This window comes from Rhinolophus hipposideros, assembly GCF_964194185.1.
Source record: "Rhinolophus hipposideros genome assembly, chromosome: 3".
Classification (NCBI taxonomy): Eukaryota; Metazoa; Chordata; class Mammalia; order Chiroptera; family Rhinolophidae; genus Rhinolophus; species Rhinolophus hipposideros.
This window is the reverse complement of record NC_138049.1, coordinates 25,561,685-25,582,147: the sequence shown is the minus strand read 5'-3', so window position 1 is coordinate 25,582,147 and position 20,463 is coordinate 25,561,685. Positions and strand designations below refer to the sequence as shown.

General features: G+C 37.0%; 1 protein-coding gene across 1 annotated transcript in view; it reads right to left on the bottom strand.

Annotated features, from left to right (window-relative positions):
- The window catches only part of MAP3K5 (mitogen-activated protein kinase kinase kinase 5), a 178,298-nt gene that overhangs the window by 36,795 nt on the left and 121,040 nt on the right, over positions 1 to 20,463 (bottom strand). Inside the window, exons 14-18 of the mRNA XM_081044707.1 lie at positions 17,551 to 17,632; positions 7,098 to 7,231; positions 2,192 to 2,319; positions 1,629 to 1,765; positions 319 to 424 (exon numbers count right to left, since the gene is read on the bottom strand). Of these exons, the coding sequence (XP_080900833.1) occupies positions 319 to 424; positions 1,629 to 1,765; positions 2,192 to 2,319; positions 7,098 to 7,231; positions 17,551 to 17,632 (587 nt within the window). The remainder of the gene's footprint in view (positions 1 to 318; positions 425 to 1,628; positions 1,766 to 2,191; positions 2,320 to 7,097; positions 7,232 to 17,550; positions 17,633 to 20,463) is intronic.

The following is a 20,463-nucleotide window of genomic DNA, read 5'->3' as shown; positions in this document are numbered from 1 at the left end:
AACAAATCTTGTCAGGGTTATAGTGATTGTAGGCCAAGGAGAAGAGAAGTAATGACATGAAAAGAACAACAAATAACAAACTGAGAGTAAAAAAAAAACACAAAAAACTCCAGTGGCATTAACCAGGAGACTGAACAAGTCATAAATACAAGATAAGAAAAGGGCCAGATCAAATTCTGCATAACATTTTTCAGGGAGCATCAAGATATCAACATTAATGTTTGCAAGACAAAACTAAATTATCTCTCACATTATGCTCAAACACAGCAATTATTTCTTCAACTATATGAGATCTGCATCATCATTGCAAACACATACCAGTAAAAGTTTCAGTACATGGGTTGATGCCAGCCAGCCTCTTTGATGTCCCGAAGTCAGAGATCTTGAGAACACCACTATAGGTATTAATCAACACATTGTCACCCTAGAGAACAGAGGACTTTAATCAAAAATGTTATCTTACTTCCTATACTGTTTGTTGTTAGCTGGCAAGTCCAATAAGAAAAGGTGTCCTTCGAGCAAACAAGCACACTAATTCTGTACTCATCATTGATACTTAATCTCAAAAGTGAATTCTTGACATCATTTTTGTTTATACGTTATCAGTTGTTCACACTCTGCTACCCAGGTCACAAGGTCAATCGTCGTTCCTAGTCAGAGTTCGCTGTGGTTCACAGATACCGTGTTTCCCCAAAAATAAAACCTAGCTGGACAATCAGCTCTAATGCACCTTTTGGAGCAAAAATTAATATAAGACCAGGTCTTATTTTACTGTAATATAAGACCGGGTATAATACAATACAATACAATACAATACAATACAATACAATACAATACAATGTAATATAATACCAAGTCTTATATTAATTTTTGCTCCAAAAGACGCATTTGAGCTGATTGTCCCACTAGGTCTTATTTTCGGGGAAACACGGTAGTACAGGCCGTCTGTATATGGTACATGTATGGTAAACTCAATTATGATACTCATAATTTCCTGGTCACTTTACTTCCTTTTCTACATTGTTTTACTTCTTTTCCTGGAATATTTAGGGATATCACAAATAAATGGATATTTGGGTTACTTTTAGGACAGTAATATAAAGTATGTCAAAAATTATTAGTTCTGAATTTTCTCTTTTTAAAGAGAAGAGAATAAATTATCTAATTTTAGTTCAATCCCTGAATATATTATTGTGAGAAGAGGGGATTTTACTTTTTTTCCTTCCAACCATTCATCCATTGATTCAATAAATATTTACTAAGGAGCTACCATGGGCAAGTATGCAAAGATTAACCAGTCAGTAAGCTCACCAGGAGCAGGGGCTGTACCCTGTTCACCTTGGCTCTGCTGTGTTACCACCTACAGGGAGAACCTAACAGGACCAGGCATGCAGGGGAAGCTCAGTCTTTGTTGGTTGAACCTGGTTAAGGAGTTTATTCTTTGAGTAGAAAAGATAAGACATGAACATCAGTAACTGATTCAGGGCACAGAACCCTCTCGTATGTCTGCTATTTCAAAGATTTATTTATTTGCCATTCTAAATTAACACCCATAACACAACATGGCTTTTACAAATAAAACAATTACCCACCAAGGAACTTATGAAAAGCAGTTGTGGTCATCCTACCTTTATATCCCTGTGAACTATCTGATTGTCGTGGAGGTATTTTAATCCTTCGAGTATTTGCTTTGTATAAAATCCAATTGTTTGCTCATTGTCTTTCAATGGGCCCCACTTGGAACGAAGAAGAGCAGAAAGACTTCCTACAAAGTAGGGAAAAACAACGAATAAAATCTTACCCGAATGAGCTCTTTAAAGTACATTAATAATGTAACACTAATTTAAGCTAATATTTATTGGTTAGTCACAGTGGCCCAGGAACTATACTCTAGATACTTGGGCTCAAATGTGATTAGGCAAGTATCCCTGCTCTGAAGATGCACATTATCAAATAGTAAATAGTAAAAAGCCACTCATTCGCTAACCTTAATCCAAGGCACAGTGACTGATAAAATGGTTCAGATATTTACTTATTTTGTCCTAATAAACTACAAGAAAATGTCACATGTCTAATGTTTCTTTAAACTTAGACAAATTAAAACCTATATATTTGTAAACCCCATTCAATTTTACTCCTCTTCAAGGCCCTAGAAATTTATACTTTTTAAAGAAAAAAAAACATCTCTTACCTCCTGGAACCTGCTCCATGAAGATTTTTATGAAACCATTCTCACTGAAAGAACCCAGATACTGGACAATATTTTTGTGCTTCAGATGCTTATGCAATGCTATTTCTTCATGTAGGGGCTGGGAGTATCTAAAAAGACATGCAAATGTTGATGAGCTAATTATGTAGCCAGATTTTATCACACAAATTTACACAATAAATGGAAAATGTCAGCCAAATATATGCCCGTGTGTAACATCAAATATGACCATCTAAGGCCTTTATTTCTAATAATATAAATTTTGTGAAGTTGGAACCGTGGTAGGGGTTGAGGGAAAATGTGTTGGGCCTTTCATATATTAGGTTGGTGCAAAAGTAATTGCTGTTTAAAAGGTTAAAAATCACTGCAAAAACCGCAATTACTTTTGCACCAACCTAATAGATTAATTCATTTGTAAACCTTTTGTATAGATTAAATCATTTCTTACAACAACCCCCAGGAGAAGGTACTATTAAGGTGACCATTTTACAGATGAGGAAATTGATTCACAGAGAGGACGCCTAACCTGCCTAAGATTTCAAAGCTAGCAAGTGACAGAGCTAAGATTTCCACCCAGGAAAAACTGGAGTTATCGACACAGCTCACTGCCCACATTAATACGACTTTGGCCTCATAACTTTATTATGGCCTCATAATATAACTTTACTATCCCAGGAGATTCTTGCCCAGGAAAATAAAAATTGTAAATAACTTTCATGTTCATTTCAGAACTGACTAAAAGGCCCACCCATCAAGTTTTCAATGGAAAATATAAAACCATTCATATCCCAAGTTTCCGTGAGCCCCTTGCCTTGAAATCCTCACATTATTTTGTCCACTGATTCTATCAGGCTTTTTTTTTTTTTTGAAACTTACTACCAATCAAGACTCCACACTGAAAGACCAGCTTTAAGTCAGACTTCAAAATCACATATATGGTATATGCTACTTTATCAAATTTTAAAATGAAAGTATTTTATATTTCTGGAACAGACAGCACAATACTTTTGATGATTATTTGAAGTACTATAAAACTTAGACCCTTAACAATCTTGAACCCATTGCAGCTCTAGTATAATTATTGTATAACTAACTAGGGTAGGGTGTCAGCAATGATAAACAGAGTATCAAAATGATTGCCTACTTTTGTTTTTCCTGCCATACAATGAAGGCTACAGGTGTGAAAGGCACACCTAAGATATTAAATGCAAATCTGATGCCTCTTAACTTGCTTCAGTCCAATGTACAAGAAATGCTCACCTCTTACAATGGCAAATCCATATAAGCAGAATGGATTTTTTTGAATGCCAATAACAAATACTAGAACTGATTAGTAAGGAATAATACCATTTTCATGAAGCTTTTGGGATAAGCTATAAGCTAAAGTAATTATCAGAATATAAACATCCAAATTTATTTAAGGTAAAGAAACCTTTATAATCTGTGAAATATTACTCAGAAAGCTGCCAGTAACAAAAAAATTGACTTGTATATTAGATCTTTTACTCATTTTATCTTTCTTTAGAATTTCTCTAGGGACTATAAAGGCAGGTAGATATTAAACTGAAGCCTTTAACAGGATATCAATTAAGGACAACATCACCATTTTGATAATTGCTTGAACCAGATAACACAAGAAATAACCAGTATACAGTGTTACCAATACGATACTTAGGTAATGGCTGTTAACTATCAAGATATTTGCAGGTTATTGTTTCCATGGGGTTTAAAACACGTTATTAATACTAGTTAATGAGACTGCTCTTAATATGCATGAGATAAATTAGTGGCAAATATCGGGCCTATTGTTAAGATTTAGGAGATCAAGACGACTAAAGCACCTTAAGCAAATGACTAACTCAGTTTACGATGAACCTAAGGGCTCCCACCTCCTGACCCTCTGTTGAAAATCAATCATGAATGTTTAAATGTAAGATCCTGGAGAAGCAAATATACGTCCGTTCCACCCTACCCCCCATCCCCCCACACACATTATTTAACCAAAGGATAGCTCAAAAGTTACAATAATAGTCAGGATTCATCCTAGCTAAGAATAAGAACTCTTCTCTAATATGGAAATGATAGGTAACACTCAGCAATTCTCATTAAGTGTAAATGAAAGTGTGAGTGACACGCACTGAATAAGCATGAAATTATAATTTGTTTAGGTCAAGAAGCTCTGCTTGTCTATGGGAATTATAAGGAAATCCTACTTTTTGTTAATTAACTGTAACAATGGAAGGAAGAAATGGCATGGTCAGAGATGCTTATATATTCGTGTATGTATATATATTTGTATATATCCAACTTTGTAATCATTAATCTACCATTGTCTCCAGAGCACCTCCTCTGAGTCAAATTCCCACAACAACCATCTAAACCACTATTTTCCACCTTGGCTGGACATTTGGGAAGGCTTTTAAAAACTATCATATTCCCATCCCAGAATTTTGGGGAGGTGCAATCTGAGCATTAGTATTTTTAAAAGTCCCTCAGATGGCTCTAGTATACAGCTGGATGGAGAATAAGTGATCTGCACAAGTAGTTCAGGTGTTTGAAGGATGTTAGAGGAGGAAGCCAACCTGAGGTTAACAATCACTTGGGCTAGATTATAACAGTACACTTGAAATCCACTACTTCTGTCTTACAACTCTAACAAAGTGTTTATAGAGTGTGAAGGAAACACAGAAGACTGTTTCTGTTGCTGTCATCCTTTATTACAGATGGCAGTGCTTAGTGTATGCTGCATTATGTATAATTAACACCCATCCTAGTACCTTAGTAATTATTCTAGCTGCTATCTTTTTAAATGCGACATCGAAACCTCTCCAGGGCACATAGATGGAAATACCTTTGTGTGTTGTATCTTCCAATAACATGATTGATTTCATTGTAAGCTTCTTTTATAGGGAACAGGAGATGCCCCGTGCCAGCTGTTCAAGAGAAGGGCCTGTCATGCACATGCTTTCAAACAACCCACATGATGCCAAATGCATGACCTTTGTTACTATTGGTGGGCTTTGCATGTGCATAGTGGTGGCTGAATCAACTTAAGCTACAAAGCTAATTTTAAAAGTGGTTTTCTCTAAGTACCTACTTATATTCATCTGGTGGTGGGAGAGGAGGGGATGTTGCTGAAGATTAGTGAGTTTGCTACAGCAATTTGATAGCGATGACCCTTTAACTTTTATATTGTTTCAAAATCTACTCTGTGTACATATTACTTAAGAATAATTAATAATTACTTAGGAAAAATTAATAAAAATTTTAATATGACACATTTGTATACATTAATCTTGGTATTTAATGAGTAATTTCTATCATCATTTCATAAGAATTCATAAATATGTCTCATGAATTAACCAAGAGGAAACTCTGTAACAATAGCAGAGAAAACATGAAGCCATACGCGTGGCAGACAGAAACAGGTGTTTGTCTACCGAGTATCTGTTCTTCCCTCTTTGTACGATTTTGTTTGTAAAAACAAATGGGCAGCTATTAGATTGGTGCAAAAGTAATTGTGGTTTAAAAGGTTAAAAATTGCAAAAACCACAATTACCTTTGCATCAACCAAAGACAATGCCACTGAGTTCTTAGCCTCTCTTGTAGTTAGGGACAGTTACTTTTGGCTAACGCAACACAGGTAAAAGTATGCTGGACATTTCTGGAAAAGTTTGTTTTTCTTTTTCTTTTTCCTGCCTGGAATGCAGATATGAAGGCTGGAAGCAGAGTGGTCACCTGTGAAAGGCATACACTAAGAATGGAGAAGCAGAGAGAGCGGGGACCTTTGACACCGTTTGCATGGGAGAGGATATCTTTTTCCGCTTGGGGTAGTCAGGGAAAGCCTCTCTGATTGCTTGAAATTTGAATTGAGAACTAAATGATGAAAATGAGGCAATCCTGCTGAGATCTGGGAAATAAGCCTTGATGTGCTTGATGGAGAAGGAGATGTCAGTGTGGCTGCGATGGAACAGTTGAGGACACAGAGGGAGGCAGACGTCTATGCTAAGGGGACTGGGTTTCATGCTTGTTAAGAATCCATTGAAGTGTTTTAAGCAGTAGAGACATGATGTGGTTTTAATTTCACATTAAAGAAAACTCTGTGGGTTCTCTGAGGCAGGATGGAGTTAGGGTGGAGGAAAGAGTAAAAGCAGAGATGAGTTACAAGGTAGTTGCACTAGGGAGTCTGGTGGGAGACCTGAAGGCTTAGACTAGAGTCTTGTGGAGTAGATGTGGAGAGAGAGGAATCCAAACGAATCTTAGGTTTTAGCCTGAAAAGCTAGATGGATGGGGTAACCTTAACTGAAATAGGGAAGAATACTTCAGTAGAGTACATTTGGGGGTAAAAATTCACGGTTCAGTTTTGGCCATGTTAACCTTGAGGTGCTTTTTAGATTTATGAGTGGAGAGGATAGGTAGCAGATGACCCAGGGAGCTCCCGAGAGTGTCTTTTTTGAAGAAAACTGATCATGTGACCTGACCATAATGGCCAAATAAAAGGGAACTTCCAAGCTTCTTATATGCCGGACTGGAAACTGGAACCTTTGTTTCACACCATTTCTGATAATGTTTATTCCCCATCCTATGCATATAATAAACCAAACATTACCTAATATAAACTGGGCCCAACACACACACAGGTCCATTCTCTTTCCTTCTCTTTGAAAGTCCTGTCCTTGGTACCTCAGAGCTATCATCCTTTCCCATCAAAGACTTGTCATTGAATCCCTGAATGATACAGCAGCTAAACCTCAGAGGGAACTAATTAAAACGATGGAGTTTTCAGACAGTTTCATTACTTAGAATATCAACAAAATATTTTCTAACATGCTGCAAACAACCAAACATAACTTAGAAAACAGCTTTTTATTAAGCCCAATTGCCGTACCTGCTATCTCTTTCGGGGATTTCCTTAATAGCGATTCTGACTTGGTTGCTCAGGTCTCGACCTGCATAGACTATCCCGTAAGTGCCTTTTCCTAAAACAACTCGGTCACCATTTTCGTCATGTTCATAGTCATACTATAAAAGGAAAAATGAGGAGAGAAGATGGAAACATTAGTTGTATTCTCCATTTTCAACATCAACTTTTTCCGAGAGTATTTGTCAGACGGTTTTAACAGGGGCGACAAATTCTAAAAAACAGCTTCAAGAACTAAAAAAGAGAGACACTCTCAACAAACATAAAGCAGCTAGTGTGTTCATGTTTTCACAACTGTTACAAATACAGAGAGGACGATATTATTTAAATCCATAAAAGTTTCTTCAAAAGCTCAGTTGGTTATTTTACCCACTAAATCCTCTTTTTCATTGATTCTGAGATAAGTATGATTAGCATCAATACCTGTCACATCTAATTAATCTTTCTTTTATTTTTCAGCTTTTGGTGTTGTCCAAGTTTTTCACACTCTACCAGGAGAATAAAACCACTGAAAGGCTTTGGGTAAGAAGAAAAATTTGATGTCTTACTAGTTGACAATGATAATGTAAGGATTCTTTCTACATCATGCCCAATTCCCTAAGACCAAAAACACTTTAAAAATGAAAAATGGAGAAAAATTTTTATTTTTGGTATAAAAAGGAAATATCCATACCCCTAAACCCCAAACTATCAAGCGTATCAGTCAAATATGAAAAACTGGATAAAAATAAAAGGCATTTAGAGAGCATCTGATAGAGACTTCCTCAGACCTGGAAACATCATCCAGAAAGGACTATCCTTTGTCTCAGGCTAAAATTACAGGATGTAGAGCCCTCAAATGATTAAGCCATATCTTTGTAGATATTCAGTGTAAAACTACAGACCCACAGGAGAGATGATAAGAATAATCTCCTTCTACTATCCATATTTTGCTTGAGTATAAAACTGGTAGCCTACACACAGCTAGATTCAACTCATTGAAGGGTTTCATTTAAAAAAACTGAAAAAAAATCAATTTCTAACATTTATAAGCTAGCAAATTTAACATTAATACTGTCGAATAAACCAAAAGATGACAATGATTATGGATTTTTACACTCACAACATAGCCTTAAAATATATAAAATAGAGCTCATAAAATTACCAAGAAAAGTAGACAAACATAAACTACAGTAGTATTTAATAGAACTCTTTTGGAAACTGACATATCAAGAAAACAAATTTAAAGTAGAGACTCTAATGGCACGATTAACAAATTTGATGCAACATATACAGAGCTCTCGGAGCCCTGCACCCAGATAAAAATTCCTTTCATGCATATATCAAAAACATATAATATTTGGTGACATGTTAAGCCACAAAGAAAATTTCAACAATTCCAAATAACTGATATCATAAAGACCATGATGTTTGACTACAGGATATTAAAAATAAGATAGTCAACAAACATATTTGAAAACTGACTGTTGTACTTTAAAACAATCAAAGAATTGCTCAATGAAATGATTATAGGAATTACAAAATAGTTACAAGGAATGACAAGGACAGCATTACATGTCAAATACCCACAGATAGGGAGGTATATAGATGACAATTTTCATGGCCTTAAATAATTGCATTAGAAAACAAAGAAAATGTTCAAATGATGAAAGTTCAATGGTTAAGTCAAAGAAATATAAAAAAATAATATATTACTCTCCAAAGACAATGAAAGGGGGCTTCTTGTTTTGGCAATATGGTAGACTAGTTACCTAAAAACTTTCCTGCTAAAACATCTAGATAAAATAAAACATATATATATATATATATACTTTTAAATGTCTAGGTGGGCTTATAAAAAAGTAAAGAATACCAGGAGCTAGAAGTAAAGAGGAAAAGGAACACTCAACAGGTAATCACAAGAACTGATGTCCCTGCAGCCCAAGGTGTGGGGATCAGGGCAGAGCTGTCAGTCTCATTAATCTAGGGCAAGGGTTGGCAAACAATGCTGTAAAGGGCCAAATACTGAATATTTTCACATTTGTGGGCCATACAATCTCTGTGGCAACTACTCAATTCTGGCTCGGTAACATGAAAATGGCCCAGTCAATATATGGTGGCTGCCAAAAAAAATGTATTCATCTTTTGTTATCAGTTTATATTGAATATTACAATTTTAATACAGCTTTTTCCTTTCTTAAAATGTGCACACTTTTTTTTTTTGGCAACCTCTGTATATAAGCAAATGGGAATGATTGTATTCCAATAAAACTTTATTTGCTAAGAAGTGGTGAGTTGGATTTGACCTTTGGGCTACTATCTGTCAACCCCTTATCTGGGACATTAGTCTTAATGCCCATGAGGGGATAGGAAATGAGGACTTGTGTCTACACTAGGAAAAGAGCTGGGACACACAAACCCAAGGTTCTTGAAGGACTTTAACTTGGTGAAAGGATAGATTAGAAAAAAGTCAGCCCCATGTATTGGGAAACAAAAAGCAGTTTGTCTGCCTCAGACTGAGCTCTGAGTGAACAGAAATGAATACTCTCTGAATACTTTCAACCATAGGCTGATCTTCACGCTTTTTGCAGTCCATATTTACAATTATAATACCCACAATTGGTCTTGAGCCTGGGACATCCCTGGCATTCCTAGCAGAAACAAAGCAAAAATATTTTACAGGGAGACTTCCTTAACATGGGCTATGCAGGACGCTCACTGGTAATGGACCGAGATTGAGCTCACAATCCACAATTTTAAATATATAAGGAGATAATTCACCACTAGTGAGAGCCGATTTAACAAATATCAATCTCTATAACTTTCTAAAATAAAATAAAACTGAAACTGTAAAATAAGAACATTTAATATAAGGTTATAAAATATGAAATCAAAAAACATGAGAAAAAGCTAAAAGATACTCTAAAAAAGGATTTAAGACAGAAATATAACTTCCGGAAATTGAGCCCTAAAAAGGGAGAACAAAAATAAATTCACATTCAGATATATTATAGGGAAATGACAAAATATGAAAGGCAAAGAGATCATAAAATGAAGCAGAGATTGAAAAATAACAAATTACCTACAGAAGTAAGCAATCAGATCACTCTGCAAATTCTCTGGGGCACAAAACATTTTCACTTGAGAAATCACTGCCATAGAAGATGAGGAAGATGTGGGGGAGGAGGTGTTGCTACCAGTTCCAGGTTATATGTTTCCAGCAGGTTCCCAAGTCTTAATAGGAGGCAATTAGATTGTACACTCTTGGGAAAAGCTATGCCCAATACTATGCCAGGACTGGGTGAGCAATTATCTCCCTATCATGGATTCGTTTCTGGCTGAGGACAGAGGCCAAGTCTGGAAGGGAGGTGTCTACTTTCCCAGTGGCAACCCTGAGCATTCATTCCTAGGTACCCAGTGGTAGACGAGAGAATACTTTTATTCTGGCTGCTAATGTAAGGCTGATTGTCCTAGTCCAGAGCAGAAGACCAGGTATGTTCTTAGGTGGAAGAATATGTAGCAGGGATCATTTAGCAATTTCCACAGACAAGGAGATTAAACTGGGCTTTAGCAAAGAGGCAGTAAACATAGTCCAAAAATGCCACCGGAAGGAACCCGAGTCTCCACACCCAATTCCTGTGGCCCGAATTTCTGTGACACTGTGCCCTGTGTGCTGCAAATCTACTAGCCAGGACCCAGACCAGCAGGAGGCAGGGCAGGAAGCATCACCAAAGTGGTTCATCTTTGCCAGTATGCACTCTCAAAGGAATAGAAACCTATAGGCTGAAACTAGTATTACCACCACCTTATGTTATTATAATGCTCTATAATTTAAAAGAAAAAAAATTAACTTTCAATAATCTACCTCATTTGATGGTCATAATAAGCCTGGGTCATAGTAAGGAAGGTCTATGATAAGCTCCAGTTTACAAATGATCAGATATATCTTTTCCAGTGAAAATATGTCAGAGTTGTAGTTTAAACCAGCTCATAAGATTCCAGATTTTGTGTTCTTTCCACTACTAACGCTGTAGGAAAATCCTTTTATAGCATAAGAGCCTAAAAGATGAATGTTGGCTCTTTTTCCAAACTCCTGTATTATAAAGGTATTCCAGCATACAGTCAATATCCACTAGACATCCATTCAAGCAGACACCTGTCAACCTCTGGTGGTCCTCTTAGACCCATTCTTCCCTTTCTCTTGCTCCCCATATCAAACTGATTGCCAAATTCTGTACTAATTCTACAGACTCTTTTTAGAAACACATTTTTTTTATTAAAGTATAGTTGGCATACAATGTTATATTAGATTCAGGTGTATAACGTAGTGATTCAGCATTTAGAGACCGTACATTGTGATACCCATGATGAGTCTAGTACCCAACTGTCACTGTGCAAAGTTATTATATTATTGACTATACTCCCCGTTCTGTACACTACATCCCTGAGTTACGTATTTTAACTGGCCTCCCATCCCCCTCCTCTCATTTGGCCCTGTTTTCCAGTTCATTCTCCATTAAGTCGATAGTGAACTTTCTGAGGCCCAAAGTTCCAAAGTGAGCTTTCCATGTTTATACTACTGCCTCTACTTTATTGGCTCCTTGTTACTTCTAGGATCAAATCCAAACTCCTTAGCACAGCCTAAATGTCCTTCAGGATCTTATTGCTGCCTCTGTGTCCAACCTTCTCTCTCTTCAATCTCCTCCAAGAACTCTCGGTGAGGTTCCCAAGATCATTCATTGTACATTTATACATACTATGTTTGCTATCTTGGTAATTCGGCCTCATCCTTCAAAACCAAGCTCCAGGAAGCTTTTCTGAACCATCCATCTGACCCTCAAAATCCAGGTTAGCGTCTGGTCTGATGTGCTTCCAAAGCCATCTGCACTCTCTCTCCAATGCATTTATCACTCTTCCCCACTCCACAATCCAGTCTGGACTCTGAGCTCTTTAAGAACTAAGACTTTATCTTTAATTGCTATATCCTACTCTTACCAATATATGGCTTTAGTAGATGCTCAGTAATTATTTGCTTAATGAATTAATCAAGCTATAGAAAAATTGATAAGAACCTTTTTTTTTTTTTAATCAGGTGCCAAAACATTTAAAATCAGTATCAGTTTACCTTCGGTTAAAATGAGTTTTGCCACAGGGATATTTATACAGTGCAGTGAAGCATATAAGCCTAGAGATGAAGCTGCACAAGTTTTAGTTTCCCTCAGGAATCTAAAGCATCAAAAGACTATTCTTTTTTTAAGAGATTATTTATGAGGTACAGAAGTTGACTTCTGTTAGAAGTGGTCATAGTAAAAGTCTAAAGGACTTAATAAGACAAACGTGACTGAAAACCATTCCAATAGGTAACTGATGCTTGGTTTCTTTTTATCTCTTCTTTCTAGTCTTACAAGACAGACATATAAATCGAAAAGGCAGGTTCGAGGAGACTGGCCTGGCCTATAGGGAGAGAGAATTATCTGTGTGATGGTAAGAAAAAGTTGAATAGAGCTGGGCCAAGGGCCAAGGGAAGGTACGCTGTGTTAAATGACAAATGTAGACAAAAAGAGAAGCGGGGGAAGGAGTGTTTTAGAAAAATAAAATGTAAGATTATACTGGTTATATATTTTGCATTCTATTTCTATGGCAATAGGCTAGCAAGTCAGGTTGTTGCCAAGGGAAACGATTGAATTTGGAAGCAATGATGGGAAGACTTCTAGAATCATTCTTCTATTGTTGCCTGCCCAGAACAATCTATATTGGTGCTGCAAAGAAAATCAGCGTAGGAAGACAATATCGACAAGGCCAATTGACAATGTCGGTCCTTGCATTGTCAGGGGACCGACAGTAAAGCAACCACTTTCTAGAACCCATGCACGTCCCTCTGTACTTAATTACATTAGGTACATTAGGTGAGTGGTCACCTCAAAGACCCAAAAAGTAGGCTTGTTAATTTTCAGTTTGTATTGCCATCTTAATATATAAATGTGAAAAACATGAATAACTATTAATAACATTAATAGAATGCTAAAAATGCTGCAGGTACAAATATCTAGTTTGATTGATCTCTCCTCCCTCAGATGTTTATTCAAATATCATCTTCTCAAGGAGTCATCCTGGCTTCCTTGTCAAAAATTGTACATCCCATTATACTGTAACTTCCTATTTTTTTTTCTCTGCTTTATTTTTCTCCTTAACGCTGATCTTTATCAAACATACCACAAATTTTACTTATTTATGTTGCTAATTGTCCATCTGTCACTAGACTACAACCTCAGTGAGGGCAAGGATTTTTCTCTGTATTGTTCTCTGCTGTATCCCCAACACCTAGAATAGTGCCTTTCACATAGTAGGTGTTCAATAAATATTTGTTGAATGAACTGATGGGATCCACTTGGACCTACAAGTGTGGTATGAAGATTTTAAGCTGAATAAAAACATCTAAATAAATAGCAGCTGCAGAAAAAAAACGTATCTAAACTTCTTTTGTGGACTTAAACAAAGCCTCTTGAAAACCCTCTCTGGAAAATTCAGAACCTCTCATACCTCGATGAGAAATTACATACACAAAACCTTTACAAAACTTTCCAGTGCCTTCCACTTGTTTCTCATTAGTTTCCCACTGTGTGAGTTCCCTCAAAGTCCTATTAAGGACTTTTCTTATTAAGATAAACAAACTCTTAACTCTAGCTGTTCAGGAGCCACTTCTCTGTTTGCTCCCACGTACGGGTACATGAATAAACTTTGTCTTATTTCCTGTTAATCTGTCTTTTGTCAGTTCACAAGTCCACAATCACTGAACCAAAGTTGGTAGAGGAAAATTTATTTTTTTCCTCCCAACAGACTGAATGAATGAGTAACAAAATGGATACTCATATCACACAACAGTGTAAGTGATATATTTTCCCAGACAGTGTGGGAACTGTGGGTATTCAACTTCAGATCTGAACAGAAATAGAAATAAGATGCTAAAGAAAAACAAAGCAGTATGCTACTTGATGACTCCAAATTGATTTAAGTGAATTCTAAACCATAATTTACTGTTTGCGAGGCAAGTCCTCCAAAAAGGAAATGGTAAGGGAGTGATCGATGTTTGAGTCAAAGAAAAATCTTCCCTTTTATCCTGCTTATTCCCACTCCATCCCACAAGGGGTCAACTTTTTCTTTAGCCACACTGGAAATTATGTATAAAAAGGTGCACAGGGCCAGTTGCTTTGATTGCCTCAGGCTTGTGTCAGTCATATTCCCACCATTTTGATAAAACAGTGAGGTACAGATGCATATAAGAAAAAGGAGGATTTGGGGGAAAAGAGAGGGAAGGACAGAGAAAAGGAGGGAAGTAGGAAATCACAGAGGTAGAACATATGTATGCGTTTGGGAGAGAAGGAAAATACAGCATGTTTTGTATTGAGCACCAAAAGGATCTTAATAATTTGTATTTTTTTATTTCAAGGAAATAAAAAAGAAGGAACTGAAAAGAATGGGTTAATAAGGGCTTGATTATGGTATTCCTTCTTTCATTGACTTAATATTGATTAAACAACCTTCAAGCCAGTTTCCTAGCATTTACTCTGCACCCTCCAATCCATATCCCCCTCTCTCCACTTTGAGATATTGTTGAAACAATTCTGGTTTTGTCACTCCCCAGATTCAAACCCTTCCAAGTCTTCTGACTGTACTTCTCCCTGGATGCCTGGCACCATGGGAGACTATGTGTTAAAAGGAAAACAGAGCTACAGTCTTGGGGTATTAACAGTCTGGTGCGGGCTATCAAATTACAGTGCAATGAGAAAAGATAGAGCATAGGAGTGGGCAAAAATGTTACGAGAGCAGAGCAAAGTGAGAAGGGGTATTGAGCAATGATTCAAAGACAAAAATGACATGAGTTGGTTCTCAAAAAATTAGGATGCAGTCACCAAGTGGGACAGAGAAAAAAAAAACATGTCAAGTTGGGCATCTGTATGTCAAGCCCAGGCGGGAAATTATGGCTGTCTGGAAAACGGAAAGGAGTTTGGCCTTGCTGGATTACAGGGTGCAAAGGAAAGGGTACGCTACAGCCAGAGAGCGAAGAACATTGCATGGTACAGAAACCTTCTACAAAGAGTAGCATTAAATGTCAACTACAATTTTATATATATATGTATATACATATATAGTTACAAGAAGTGGAGTACAGCATTAGGAATATAGACAGTGGAAATGTAATGGCTCTGTGCGATGTCAGAGGGATAGTGGATGGGGGGAGGAGGGTTGTCACTGTGTGAGGGATATAAATAATAAATATCTAACTAGTACATTGTTTTGTGCACCTGAAACTAATTAAAAATATATTAAAAAAAACACACCAAAGAGTAGCATTAAAGGGTTTTAATTAGGGAAGACCCAGGATTAAATCCACAGGAGAAATCTGTCTGATGATGACAATGGATTGACAGCAGGAGAGAGATCAGGCCATATGGGAGATGATGAAGCCCCGAGATGAGGGAGTGACAGAGACAATGAAATGAAGGAGCTGGAGGAAAGACTGGGTGTGAGGGTCAGAGGCTAGCTCAGAGGGTTTCTGAGATATCTGGCTCAGGTTACTGGGCATATGCCCTTGCTCTTAGTGGAGATATGGGAGGCTGGGAGAAAAAAAATAGGGACCACAGTTGATAAGTGTTAGAACCCTTATGATTAACTGTGATCAACTGTTCAATAACTTCAATATAAACTTATTAATACATTCAATTATTTAAGATGTGGCTTCATGACCCTTCCCTGTCAAAACACAGCCTTGAGTCAAAAAACTGGGCTTTAAATCAAAAGAACTTGTTTCTCTTTCTGTTTAAAAATAGAAAAGTCCTCTGAAAGTGGTATTGAGCTATATTTGGAAAACCTTGTACAGTCTGTACTAATCTTGAAAATTATAATAAACTTGAGCTAGGAAAGGACATTTTAGATCTTCTTATTCAACTCTCATTTAAGAAATGAAATCATCTTAGCCCTGTGGGAGTATGATGTTTAGTCCAAAGTTACAAAACTGGCTGTTGGCAAAGTTAGAACCAGAGCTCCAGGCTACTGACACGCATGGGGAATCTCACTGGAGTCAGGGAAGATCAATGATGGGGTGGTTCTAACCATGACCCAAAGGAAGACCACTCCCTCCCACAATTGTACTGCGTCAAAGATGCCTTACTATTCAAATCAGAAATAAAAGCAAATCTTAACTTGAGCTTTGAGTAAGAAGGTTTTCAAACACCAAAAGCATAATGATTAGCTTCAAATTTGTACTTTATAACTAACGTTTGTCAAAGGTTGACACCATCCTAAATGAAGCTGAAAGCATTAAACAGCGTCTGTCCTTTCAAACATTTTAAAATTTTGTTTTGGGCCAAGATACCCAAAGCCTTCAGGAGTAGATGAAACTTATATAGAAACAGTTTTAATGCTATCTCAAATTAAGGTCAAGGTCAGAAAATAATTATTCTGCATACAAATCTTAATCACTTAAGTAATCCTTGTTTACACTGTAAGGAATGGGAAGTAGAGGAATTATTTTTGGTACGTCCCTCATGGGCTGAAGTTCAAGTTCAGTTTGTGGCAATGAAATTAAAGAACTCCTTTTAATCAAATATTTAGAATACTGAAAAAGTAATTTTCATCAAGAATGTTGAAAATATCTAAGGAATATGATCAAGGATATAATGGAGTTATCATAAATTATGCAAAAATATGTTAAGGCTATTTCATAACTCATAACAGTGCTCTGGTTACAAAGGAATATTCAGTGAGAGGGAAAGCCAAGATGGCTCTCATCCTCACAGCCCAGAAATCACTGTATCCATTCATTAATGTTATGCTAACAGAACACTCTCAAAGAATATGTCAGCAATATCACTAGTGGCATCATGGCAAACTAAGCTAAAATATTTAAAACAAGTATGCTTGAATTCACAGTGTAGACTATCCAATCCGTTGGGAATACTGTAGAAACCATTCTATATCACAGATTTTAAATTATTCTGATGGAATACGTAGGACAAAAGTGTAAGAATGTTTCTCTAAATTACAAGAATGGTATCCCTGCACTTTCTTGACAAGAGTGAGTTACACTCACTCAAAGTGAGAAACACTTTGATGAATCAGAATACTATTGCATAAGCTGTTTCTTGTGAGGGCCACAGATCCATTAAAACCTGCTGAGTACTTCTAGGAAACAATCTGAGCATTTCCTTCCTTGTTTGGTTTGGTTGGTAAGTGTTCTCAGTGCTTGCAGTAGAACTGTCTGCAACTGTAAATTAAAGAAAAGTTTACAGTCTCTGCCGAGCCCCTGAATCCTCATTACTATTCCTCTCTCTCTCTCTCTCTCTCTCTCTCTCTCTCTCTCAGTAAACCTTTAAATAGTTCATTTTTTAAAAACAGCCACAGAGAAACTTTGTAAAGTGAACATGGAAACATAAGTCCTTACCTCCAGGGAATCACTCTCACACTCTCCTTCCTCGGTACCTCTCCCCTTCTCCTCAGTGATGGTGTTCACCATTTCAAAAAACCTACAATGGAAGTTAGTATGCGGTCACTCATAACACATCAAATAGTAAATATGAGCAATTATGTTCCAAAATGACTTCAGAGCCACAAAATGGGATCTGAAAGAGTCAGGCAATATACAAACTATCAGTATCAGTAAGAAAAATATGATTTTTCAAAAAGAAAACACAGGTTGGTAGACTTTTCAAGAAATTTCTGACTTTATGCCTCCCTTCAAGTAATAGTACCATAATATAGTATAGAATTAGAATAATAAGGCTAGACAAGGTCACAGAAATGTTAAGAATGTGGACTTGGATATCAGATCAAAATTGTTAGTATTGGCATGATTTGGGGCAAGCGCCTCCACCTCTCTGAGGCTCACCCCTTAATTATAAAATACACATATCTATATGAATATACATGTTTATCTCATAGAGATATGTTATGACAATGATTTGAGGTAATGCTTATAAAGTGTTTAGCACAGTGCATTCATTCAATATTAGCTATTATTGTTTTGCTGCTGTTGATATTACTTAAAATAGGATATACCAAAATACCTATATTCTAGAACAGTGTCTCTAAATGCTGAGGTGACTATTTAATATAGCAACTATGACATTTCATCTCAGTGACTAAATCTTCTGCTTGAGCACCTCAATATGATACACATGGGGTCCGATAAACATAGTCTGAGAAATACTGACGTGAACCAAAAATAGCTGTCTGATTCTTATTTGTGACAGAGGCCACCTTTCTTTTGCTGACATTTTCTTCCAGAATGCTTCTTGTACAAAAATTTTTTTTTCCCTGTAGACCTTTTCTGAGGCAAGAAAAATAATGATGGCAAGAAACAGATTGGCCATTGTAACACTAGCTGCGTTTCCCCATTCAGACGGGATGATAATAGTTTCCAGACATAAAGTAAGGCAGGCACTTTGGACGGGGCCTGATGATCTCATCACGGGAAGGTCATGCTGGGCACTGCCAGCCCAGGGAAGAGCAAGTTATGGTGTGACACAAAAAGTTTACTACCAGAACTCAGAATATTTCCTCTATCTCTGTACCTATGAGATAATAGAAAATATATATTGGTTTCTATCCCCTGTTCTTGGCACGGAGCTCCTATAATAAAACCCTTATAAATTTCTAAGTGGTAAGTGAGTCAGGAGCATCTTTTGTTCTAATGAGGTGGCTCCTGGATGAGGGCTGGTCACCCTAAAGATCAGGCCATGCTTAGAAGCTTAGATTTTTCAGCCTCACCCCCCCCCATCCTCCACAGAGAGGGAAGGGACTAAAAGTAGTAATTGATCATGCCTATGTAATGAAGCCTCCATAAAACCCCAACAGGGCTGGGTTTAGGGACTGTTGACAAACACTTCCACACCAGGAGGGTAACACACTCCAACTCCATGGGGACAGAAGCTCCTGCATTTTGGGACACTCAGGACCTCTGCCTAGGTTTCTCTTCATCTAGTTGTTCATCTGTGTCCTTTATTATGTCCTTTAATAAACTGAGTTCTCTGTTCTGTTCTAGGAAATTAATCAAACCCAAAGAGGGGACCATTGGAACCTCTGATCTATAGCCCATTGGTCAAAAGCACAGGTGATGACCTGGGCTTGTGACTGACGTCTAAAGAAGGGGAAGAAACAGTCTCACGTGACTGAGCCCTTATCCTCCGGGATCTGACACTATCTCCAGGTAAATAGTGTGAGAATTGAGTTAAATTGTAAGATGCCCAGCTGGTGTCACAGAGAATTGCTTGTTATAGGGGAACACTTCCACACATTCGGTGACCAGAAATGTCAGAAATGAAGTGTTTTGTATGAGGAATAAAGGAGACGCACAGGAAAAAAACACAATAAGGGAAAATTGTTTTTTCCCCTACATATGAAGGGAAAAAAAGAGTTTTGCTTATATAGTACCTCTTTTTATCCATCCATCCATCCATCCATCCATCCATCCATCCATCCATCCATCCATCCAACAAATACTCATCGAGTGTCTACTAGAATCAAAAACGGTTCTGGCCTTTGGGAATATGATGATGAATAAAATAGACAAAGTGCAGTTTGGACTTTGGAGCCTATCTATAAAGTTTGCATGTGATGCCTACTTCCTCACTCTTCCTTTTTCTCTACATATTTCTTGGAGGTCAATCACAAGAAAGAAATTAAGTAGAAAAGTAGACCACACAAGTGCTGAATATTCTTTCTTATTTCCAAATCTTTTCACTCCAGATTTTACAATAATAAAGATAAAATTCTAGCCAAGAATTGTGGCTTAAACAAACATTTTTTTTTTTTAATGACTGTAATTGTAGTTAGCATACCAGTCATTTACAATAGGGTCAAATAATGATTATTTGAATAAGAACAACCCCCACAAAATTTTAAGTCAAAGCTGGCTTTTGCCCTCACTTTAGTTTCGGAATTGTCAATCACTTTTCTAGGTTCCCACAGTTAGTCACTGTGTTCTAAGGGAACATGAAGTGCTTCATTTTTAGCCCAAGAGAAATGTACCCAATTCAGCCCGCAGATTGTGGGGTTATATTTTATTGGTATATATAAGATCACTGGCTCTTAACTCAGGTTGCACCTACCCCAGAAAATCCAATATAATTGTCCTGGGGTAGGGCCCAGGCACGTCTTAAAGCTCACAAGGTGATTCTAATGAGACAGATTTAAGAGCCACTGTTGTAGGTAATGGTGAGATTATTCAAAAGAACTCAAGAATAAAAATTTTGATAATCATGTATTATCATAATAAGTGAGAGCTTTAAAAGGAGACATACTATTTAGCAATTAACTGGTAAGTCTTGCCTGTGCAAAAATAAATTATGACTAAGAA